General features: G+C 36.6%; 2 protein-coding genes and 1 non-coding gene across 6 annotated transcripts in view; 2 read left to right on the top strand and 1 right to left on the bottom strand.

Annotated features, from left to right (window-relative positions):
* Prpf39 (pre-mRNA processing factor 39) overlaps positions 1-7,319 on the top strand; it is a 38,013-nt gene extending 30,694 nt beyond the window's left edge. For 3 of the 4 annotated variants that reach the window (XM_023723752.1, XM_023723754.1, XM_023723753.1), the window contains 7 exons: positions 109-273; positions 586-712; positions 1,274-1,542; positions 2,384-2,568; positions 5,026-5,100; positions 6,141-6,261; positions 6,597-7,318. In XM_023723752.1, coding sequence (XP_023579520.1) covers positions 109-273; positions 586-712; positions 1,274-1,542; positions 2,384-2,568; positions 5,026-5,100; positions 6,141-6,261; positions 6,597-6,653 — 999 coding nt within the window. In that variant the 3' untranslated portion in view covers positions 6,654-7,318. Of the gene's footprint in view, positions 1-108; positions 274-585; positions 713-1,273; positions 1,543-2,383; positions 2,569-5,025; positions 5,101-6,140; positions 6,262-6,596 lie in introns of all 4 variants that reach the window. The other variant, XM_004638778.1, reaches the window with a different exon arrangement.
* On the top strand, positions 1,617-1,702 carry LOC111818807. Its single transcript, XR_002822707.1, has one exon. It is a non-coding gene; the product is annotated as a small nucleolar RNA SNORD127 (small nucleolar RNA).
* A 448-nt stretch (positions 7,320-7,767) lies between the features above and the next one.
* The window catches only part of Fkbp3 (FK506 binding protein 3), an 11,529-nt gene continuing 9,809 nt past the window's right edge, over positions 7,768-9,487 (bottom strand). Inside the window, exons 6-7 of the mRNA XM_004638777.2 lie at positions 9,146-9,243; positions 7,768-7,972 (exon numbers count right to left, since the gene is read on the bottom strand). Coding sequence (XP_004638834.1) covers positions 7,918-7,972; positions 9,146-9,243 — 153 coding nt within the window. The 3' untranslated portion in view covers positions 7,768-7,917. The remainder of the gene's footprint in view (positions 7,973-9,145; positions 9,244-9,487) is intronic.

Genomic DNA, 9,487 nt, shown 5'->3' with positions numbered 1-9,487 from the left:
ATAAATCTCTTGATCATTATTATATTTGAAACTTTATTACTGTATTTAGAGATATTTTGGAGTTGGTATAGGTTGGCTTTCATTGTCATGTTAATGATTTTATTCCAGATTAAAAGACCTTATTTTCATGTGAAACCATTGGAAAAGGCCCAATTAAAAAACTGGAAAGAATACTTAGAATTTGAAATTGAAAATGGAACTCATGAACGAGTTGTGGTTCTCTTTGAAAGATGTGTCATATCATGTGCCCTCTATGAGGAGTTTTGGATTAAGGTAAGAAAATCATATGCTATTAAATTTGAATACATTATAAACATTGATCTAGTGACTAACCTTTTTTTGTACTTCTGTTGAATGTTGTTCATATAACTATATCTGTTGCATTAGGAGATGGTCTGCTTGCAACCAGATTTGACTGCTGCATATGCCAACCTCGTTGCCTCTCCGTCCTTCCTTACAGAAACTAGTCTAGTGGTTCAATAAAGGTGCCGAATGGGTTTAAAAATAGAATTTTATCGTTCTGTCACTTATTTAATGCCTTGTTCAACTGTAAATTATTCAGTATTTCCTGTTTTCTGTATGTAGTACGCCAAGTACATGGAAAACCATAGCATCGAAGGAGTGAGGCATGTCTTCAGCAGAGCTTGTACTATTCATCTCCCAAAGAAACCCATGGTGCATATGCTTTGGGCAGCCTTTGAGGAACAGCAGGGTAAGAGCGAGGAAATTCAGTTGATATATTTTGGACCTTATTCCAGGGATAAATTGCAGGAGTTGAGTAGTTAAGATTGTGAAAAAAAAGAGTTGGGCACATTTTTTCAATAAAGGGCCAGATAGCGAATATGACAGCATTTGCAGGTCATGTTGTCTCTTCCTTAATGATTCATCTTTGTCATTGTAGCCCACAAGCAGCTTAGATAATGAAGGATAATGATAGAGCTTACATAATGAAGGAGATTACTTTTTCTGTTTTAATTTTAAAAATACAAATAGAAAGCTAGATGTATTTTGTAGACTTCTTTTTAATGTCGTAGGATTTGAATCCAGGGATGCTTTACTTCTGAGCTACATCCCCAGCCCCACCCCCCTTTAAATTTAATTTTGAAACATGGTTTTGCTAAATTATAACTTGTGATCCTCTTGCCTCAGCCTCTCTAGATGCTGGGATGGTAGGTGTAGGCTGTCGTGCTCAGCTTAATGTTTCTCACTGTCTGGTATAAAGGCTGTTTCAGAAGTTTAAACAAAAGCATAAATGTTCATTTGCTATTTGTAGGTAATATTAATGAAGCCAGGAATATCTTGAGAACATTTGAAGAATGTGTTCTGGGGTTGGCAATGGTTCGTTTGCGAAGAGTAAGTTTAGAACGGCGGCATGGAAATATGGAAGAAGCTGAACATTTGCTTCAGGATGCTATTAAGAGTGCCAGATCGAATAATGAATCATCATTTTATGCTATCAAACTAGCCCGACATCTTTTCAAAATACAAAAAAATCTTCTCAAATCAAGAAAAGTGCTTATGGAAGCAATTGAAAGAGATAAAGTATGTTTTTGTGTATTTTAGAATATTTTGGTTGGCTTTTCAAAAACGAAACCAATATGGTTGGTTTTTCACTTTGGCAACTATGATGTAAAATTTGGTCTGTATGTAATATATTTTATTACTAAATGAGGACAACAGTCCCTCTAAACTGATGTTGCCATTTAAAACTTTTGCTGAAGTTGTCTTGAATTAAGTTTCTAAATGTTAAGATTATTGATTAGAAAGGATTATAGATACTGAGAAACTTTTTTTTTTTTTTTGGTTTCTCTTAGAAATTTTACAAGAAATGTACAGATTTATTAAGTAGAATACATGGCCTGGGAGAGTACTTTATAAAAAAAGCAAACTCATAAGTGTAGCAGTGGGATGATTTTCCAGTGTTTACTTCTATGAAAGAATTGATGAAAGGCAATGTATTGGAAAATTCTCATTTTCTAGGTTTTTAGCTATAGTCAAGTCAGTATAAGACACAGGTTTGTAACATATTTCCATCTACAGTTTAAGATATTTATCTGCAGTCATACTGTAATTGTCTGTTATTGGAATATAGCAATTTTTAAATATGCTTTACTTTTTAATTGTCAAGGTAGATCAAGTTAATATTAAACCCAAGATACTGAATTTTTATTAGCATTTAACAGCTTACATAGTGTTACAGCTGTTAGTGGGATAATATCTCTACCTATCAGTATGGCAAAAAATTGTTTTGCTCTTTCAGATGTAAGCTGAAAATACTTAATGTGAGGTGTATTTCACTATTGAATTTTTTGCATTGAAACATAAGACATTTAATATATCTGCTGTAATCAATATTTTAAAAAACAATACTGCTTTCACACAGGAGAACACAAAGTTATACCTCAACTTACTTGAAATGGAATATAGCGGTGACCTCAAGCAAAATGAAGAAAATATATTAAATTGTTTTGACAAAGCTATACATGGTTCATTACCTATTAAAATGAGAATTACATTTTCTCAGAGAAAAGTGGAATTTCTTGAAGATTTTGGATCAGATGTTAATAAGTAAGATCTTAATTTATTGTTTCAATGATAAATTGTTTATTTATGAATGTTTGCTTTGGCTACTTTTCCACAGATATATGATATTAAGTTTTCTAAGTATTTATGTACCTAACAAGATGACATATGATTTGTGTTTGCTTCAAAATGTGCCCTGGTTTTAGAATAATTTAACCTTAGTGAATGATAAAGCGCCTGCTTAGGCAAAGTACAGAGGCTGGGGTTCAATCCCCGGCATGTCGGCCCTGCCCCCTGGGCATGCTGACATGGCAATTGAGATTGGGTGGGTGGCACTCAACGCTTGGGAGGCTGAAAACAGGAGGATCACTACAAGTCTGATCTACGTAATGAGACTCTACGTAATGAGACCTTGTAGACCCTGTACTAAATTTAAAAAACAAAACAGGCTGGGGAGATTTGTTCAGTAGAATAAAAGGGCCTGAGGGGGCCAGGGAGATGGCTCAGTGGAATAAGCGCTTTCCTGGCAAGCGCAAGGGCCTGAGTTCAATCCCCGTTCTGCCAAAAAAAAAAAAAAAGGCCTGAGTTCAACCCCCGGTTCCGCAAAACAACAAGAACACCATAGTTAATGAGAGAAGGCAGGAAACAACAATATGATGAAACAGGAAATGAGACAAAGATGGTGCCATGGAACACAGGGATTCAGTGTGGAGGTCACTACAGAGACGCAGGTGGGTTGGTCTGGACTAGGCATGCCATTTTATCAGAGACTGGGGCAGAGAGTATGTGGTCCATAGATCATGTTTAATTGGCCTCACTTTTCTGCATTATTAAAAGGCTGAACAATGAAGCTGATAGAAGGATTTGCTATAGATTTAGAAAAACAAGTTTAAGATTTTATATTTTCTAGTAAACAGATAAATAGAAATTCTAGCTGGTGTATTGCTGAAGTGCTAGTCTTACTCTAGTAAGAAAATATCCCCAGAGCCTGTTAAGCATATGCCTGGTCTGTTCTAATTTAAGGTGATTTCCATAGTAATTGAAAAATTCTTCTGAGCCTCCATGTATATTTTTTGATGACTAAGATTTCAGGTAAACTAATACAGAACTAATATTTAGGTGCTTGGCATCATGCTGTTATAGTCTTCTAATGTAAAATTTATAGCAGCATAGTAAATAAAGGTTCTGTTTTGTGAATAGTTAAACAGAGATTAGGCCATTTTTCTGAGTTTACTTGACTGTTGATTTATGGGCTGAGTATGAGAACCTACCTCAAAGTCTCGGTTTCTTAAACTACCTCACATGTTATGTGTTATGTCTTTTGTATACTTTGTGTTGAAGAAGGCATATAATAGGAATTAGATCCATAATTCACCTTTTAGTTGGATGATACTATTCATGATGGTATTATTAGAGGAAATAATGCACTTGTGTGTTATGTTAAGTGAATGACTGGATTTGGGGCTGGGAATGTAGCTCACAGGCATAAGAACCTACTTAGTAGGCACAGGTTCTGAGTTGGAGTCCAGGTACTACAAAAAAAAAAAAAAAAAGAATGAATTTGCCATGTTTCTATTTTTTTCTTTTTCTGGTATTGGGGATTTAACCAGGGCCTTTTGTACTGAGCACATCCAGCCCTTTAGTTTTTGTGGTTGTTAATATTTTATTTTTTGATAACAAGGTCTTGCCCAGGCTGGGTTTCAATTTAAATCCTCCTTGGGCTGAGTGTGGTGGTGCATGCCTGTAATCCCAGCACTTGAGGAAGTTGAGGCAGGAGGACTGCTGCAAGCTCAAGCCCAGCCTGGGCTACAAAGTGAGCTTCAAGGCCAGCCTGCACTGTGTGGTGAAACCCTGTCTCAAAAAGATTTTTAAGAAGTCTTCCTGCCTGAGCTTGCCAGAGTACAGTTCTGGGCATGTACTACCATGCCGGCATGGTAATACTACTATGTTTAGGTTTGTCATATTTTGAAGTAAAGGTAGAGCCTCATTTTTAGTGGCTACTGGATTCTTAAGAGCTGGGGAGAGGGCACAGTGGTGCAAGTAAAGTCCATATAAAAGTTACATTTACTTGGAGGGTTTTGTGAGGTACTGGAAATGGGAATTTTTTTTTTTTTTTTTTAGTATCTTTCTGGAGGATTAATTTATCATTAAGCTACACCTCTATCCTGCAAATATAATCTTGACTTGTGTGCCTTTAATTCACACACACAGTGATCATTACCACTAGCGAGCTTTGGAATTTGGACCATACAATTAGATGACATAGTTGGATTGGCAGTAATAGACAAATTGGCAGTTTAACACAAAGGTGGTAAGGCCCTTGTAGTTACACATACAGAGTCTGAGGATCAGAACTAAGATTGTTTAAGTTGAAAATTAAAAAGTGAGGAAAATAAGTCATTTAGAAATTTACACATTGTTTCTCTGAATAGAAACAACTTAAAATTGTATTTTAAAAAGTTTTGGTTTTGGTTTATTCCAGAGGATTTTTTTTCTTCTCAGGCTTTTGAATGCTTACGATGAACATCAGACACTCCTAAAAGAACAAGATAGTTTAAAAAGAAAAGCAGAAAATGGGTATGTAACTTCTTGCTAAATCAGGGAGGACTGCTTGGGAGGACATTTAATTGTGGAACACTCCTAACTGTTCACGAGGGGCTGTCATTCGTTGGCCTGCGAGCTGTGCATGGACCTACCGTTGGTGTCGTAAGCACGTGGGAACATGCCAAAGAGACGAAAGCGTTACTATTCTGTCATGTTGGTTTAGATGTTCTCATAATTTGAGAAAAAAAATACTAAAATGAATCGCAAACTCTGATATTGAAGCACCTCCATTGAACCTGGAGCGGGTACAAGCCACGGCGGACAGCCATTAGGATGAGCATAGAACTAGGCCGTGAGCCTTGCAAATTGAGGGAATGACAGTCACAGAGCAAGGATTGTAAATTCAAGGCTGGCAGGTGGCAATGCCATACACTACTGCCTTGGTGATGTCTGTTCCATCTAAGGCATGACTGCCAGCCCCAGTTGAAGTTAGGAACAAGTATGTACACTGTATGTAATGATTTTTATTAAGTCAGAAGTGTTTTCTTGCAAACATCATTCAAGCTGAACAGAGTAACTGCAGGTCACATCCAGATCCCAGGCTTTTTTGTCCTTCCTGGTATAGGCAAGAGATCGTAGGTTTGTAGAGTGGGAACTGAGCCTGAATGTCTTCTGGGGGCTGTACCAGTGAAGGGTTGTGACCATCTCACTGGAGGTTGGTGGACTGTTGAGGGTTTGCTGAAGAGGGGAGTGGGGCTGATAATATAGATTGCTGTTATGGGTATTAGAGGTCACATGCATTGTGGTGCAAAGATGCAGGAGACGTCTTTACATAAAAAAGGAAGGTAAATTGTTGAGTTTAGGTTTCAGCCTCTTAAGAATTTGTCCAGCTGTACATTTTTCATTAAGTGCCTTCTAGTCCATCATTTTCGCTTTTTTATTCTGCTTCTGCCAGAATAGCTCCTCCACCACCAAAAGTAAATTAATGTTCAGTAAAACTGCAGGTGATAGACATCTAATAAAGTTCCTATCTGTGGAGGTCCTCAAAGTTTCCATTTTGATCTTTTATATAGATCAGAAGAACCAGAAGAAAAGAAAGTACACACGGAAGATACAACTTCGTCATCTACACAGATGATTGATGGTGATTTACAAGCAAATCAAGCTGCATATAATTACAGTGCCTGGTATCAAGTGAGTCCACATAATTTTTATTCATACATTTAATCAGAAGCATATTTTAGGTACTCTTTTAAAAGTAAAAGCAGGGGCTGGGGAGATGGCTCAGTAGAATAAGCGCTTCCCTGGCAAGTGCTAGGGCTGGAGTTCAATCCCTGGCTCCGCCAAAAAAAAAAAAAAAGTAAAAGCAACCTTTTAGCTTTGTTCCACAACGTGCAGTACTTTGCCATTTGCAGTTAACTTTGAATTGCAATAATGAACACAGGCGTATTTTCTTATAGTTGCTTTAACCTTGGTGTTTGAAACCTGGCCGGCCTACTGCTATGCTAATGTGTGCTTTTCCTTTTCAGTACAATTATCAGAACCCTTGGAATTACGGACAGTATTATCCTCCCCCTCCAACCTGATGGGAAAGTGTACATTTCTGATGGAGTATGTGAAAAGCGTGAAATTATTTTTTAAACGAGGGATGTAAACATAGCATAAGCCTGTTTTATTTGATAATTTGTCTCCCCTGTTTCTGTGTAACATTTACTAGAGGAAAATGTCAATTAGTAGCTTATCAGATACTATTTCCTACCATTTATAAAATTTACTTTTTATTGGAGAACTATTTTTTTTATTTTTTTGCATTAAGTGGTCTAGAATTCTTTTGCAGTGCATTTGCAAAAGTTTTATAGCCTTAAGTGTAGGACAAAAACTGACTGCCAATCATGTCAGTGTATACAGTACAAGATTCTGAAAACATAAGGGCTGGCTATTAAGGATTTACCTCTTCTGTAAAAACAAAGCTGATTTTTAATCTTTGCTGACAAGGTTGTCTTGAGTGTTTCAGTAATACATGTGAATTTGGATCTAACTGCAGAAAAGACACTATGACAACACTATGCCTTGAGATAGATTATAAATGAGAAAATGAAATGTTTGCATCCCTTTAAATGAGAATCATATCAAAAGTATGTTGTTCCAGGAGACTTTGTATTTAGAATATTCATGTAAAACTTGTGAGCAAGCATTCATTTTGATCAAACTGATCATCTTCATTTTTGTAATAAAACTGAAGATTCATCCAGCAGTTGTTTTCATGAATTTATTTTCTGGGGGGCACCTAATGTTAACTTCCTATTTAACACTGTTACTTGCTCTTGGTTTAGAAGCAGACATTCCCTAAGTTTAATTATCTTCTTGCTAAGACCTGATGGCCCTTTTAAGCTTTCTGGTTTTTTTTCAAGTTTTATGACTTCTGACTTCTTTCCACATAGAATATTTAAATACTTCAGGATGGTATCCTACCCAGAATGTCCAGTTTTATTATTCATTACTGTATTTCCTGGTTGGAGGTCAACAGTCATCCTTACCTGATCAGAACATTAATACCGAACATCGAATCAAGACAGTGGATATATTTTAATTGAACTTTTCAGTTTCACAACATGAGGTAAAAGGAAATACAGTTTTCCTTAATCAGTTTTTCACACAGCTATAGTAAAATACTTTAGACTCAGGGATTTATAAGGGATTACATTTCTCAAAAAATGTGATCAAGTAAGTTTTACTTAACTCTCTGAAATTTCCAGTTGATTCTTTACAATAATAACAAGTTCTAGTTACTTAAGTTTCAAGGCCAAGTTTTAATCACACTGATGTCTTCAGATCTTAAGTCTTGCTGTTTCAATCAATATCCACTAATTCTACTTCAAAAATGAGTTTTGCATTTGGCGGAATTCTGTTGAAAAAGTCAAGGCAAATTTTGATGAAAAGTATCTCTCCCCTACTCTCTTAGTAAGCAACAGCCTTATTATGTACCACATACTTGGCTGTCTCTAAAGAGAAGTAGGCTAACAAGGTCAGCTGAGGTTCAACTATGATGCTAAACTAGCCACCAGTTTATGAAGGCTGCTACTCAGCAGTAAAAAAGGAAAAAAAAAAAATGTGAGTCTACTGACCAGATGTTGTATTAAAGTTGAAGTTTGTGGGAAATTAGTACATATTTACTATGAATTTAAAGATGTTAAGTTCAGAGGATTTATGTGCACCGTACTGGTCTTGAAAGTGCTCAACACAGGAGAGGCAGCTGCAGCCATTCATCCAGTTTTGAGAGAACTATTTTTTAAGCATTAACTGGTAAAACTGATTTCTAAACACTACCCTCAAAAGAAAAAAAACACTAACCTGGCAAACAGGAATGTAACCCATGACAGCTGTCCGTTATCTTCCTATGTACCTGTTGGCTTGTGGTCTGACCTGGGCTGGCATCATTACTTTTTAAGTGTTCACAACTGAACCTATCAGTGAAGTACTGTTACTAGTATTAATAAATGCTTACTGACACTATGGTGCTGTAGTCTTCATTTCATAATGGATAATTCCCATTGTGTTCTATTTCTAAGCTCTGCCTATTCACCTGCCATAAATTATACTGTAGCATAAAATTACTATGAGCTATATTTGCTCAGTACTGCATACTACCATTATATTGGGTATTCTAACTTCATTGGAGTAAAACCTACATATATTAAATCGTATTTTAATAGTGAAAGCTTGACTGTGCACTGAGTAAGATGTCAAAAATCAGAACTCAAGTAAGCAGGTGGGAAAAAAAAAAAGAACCCACTTCAGTTTCTCCTGTTGTCCCAGCTTAATTGGGAACCTGAGGTAGAAAGACATTTGAGCCCAGGAGTCTGATGTTGGCCTAGGCAATAACAGCAAGAGAGAAAGTGGAAGAGGAAAAAGGAAGGGAAAGATGTCTACTGGGTGAGCCAACAGAACATGTGCATATCAAGCTTATGCCAGACAGGACTCCTGGTCTGCAGGCCTGGCCTAGACAGCGCCTTTCTGAACACCTTTAGCTCATTTTCCTGGTGTGTTTTTCTTTTAATTATGAAGGAGAAAAGGATACTTGGCATCAGGCTGTCCTTTCTTTCCATAAGCCCATTCTGGTTCAATCTCCAGTCGAGCTTTTTCCCCTTTACTCATAGTCAAGAGTGCTTCATCCCACTAAAGTCCAGAGGGAGAAAAAAAGATTAAAGCACATGTAATATCAAAACAGCAAGCATATTGTGTGTTCACATATTTTGCATTCTGTTACTGGATATTATCATTTTTGAAGGTAATAATCCTTGATTGAGCTCCTAAATCTTACTTATTTTCTCAAGGAAGAAATTAGTTTTTAGTGTGACAGCACTCCTTAAATGGTACGTGAAAGCACACTTTAGTGAACTGTAACATGTATATGTGAAAT

The sequence above is a fragment of the Octodon degus genome, unplaced genomic scaffold (genome assembly GCF_000260255.1).
Source record: "Octodon degus isolate 3935 unplaced genomic scaffold, OctDeg1.0 scaffold00102, whole genome shotgun sequence".
Taxonomy (NCBI): domain Eukaryota; kingdom Metazoa; phylum Chordata; class Mammalia; order Rodentia; family Octodontidae; genus Octodon; species Octodon degus.
This window is presented reverse-complemented; position numbering and strand designations above follow the sequence as displayed.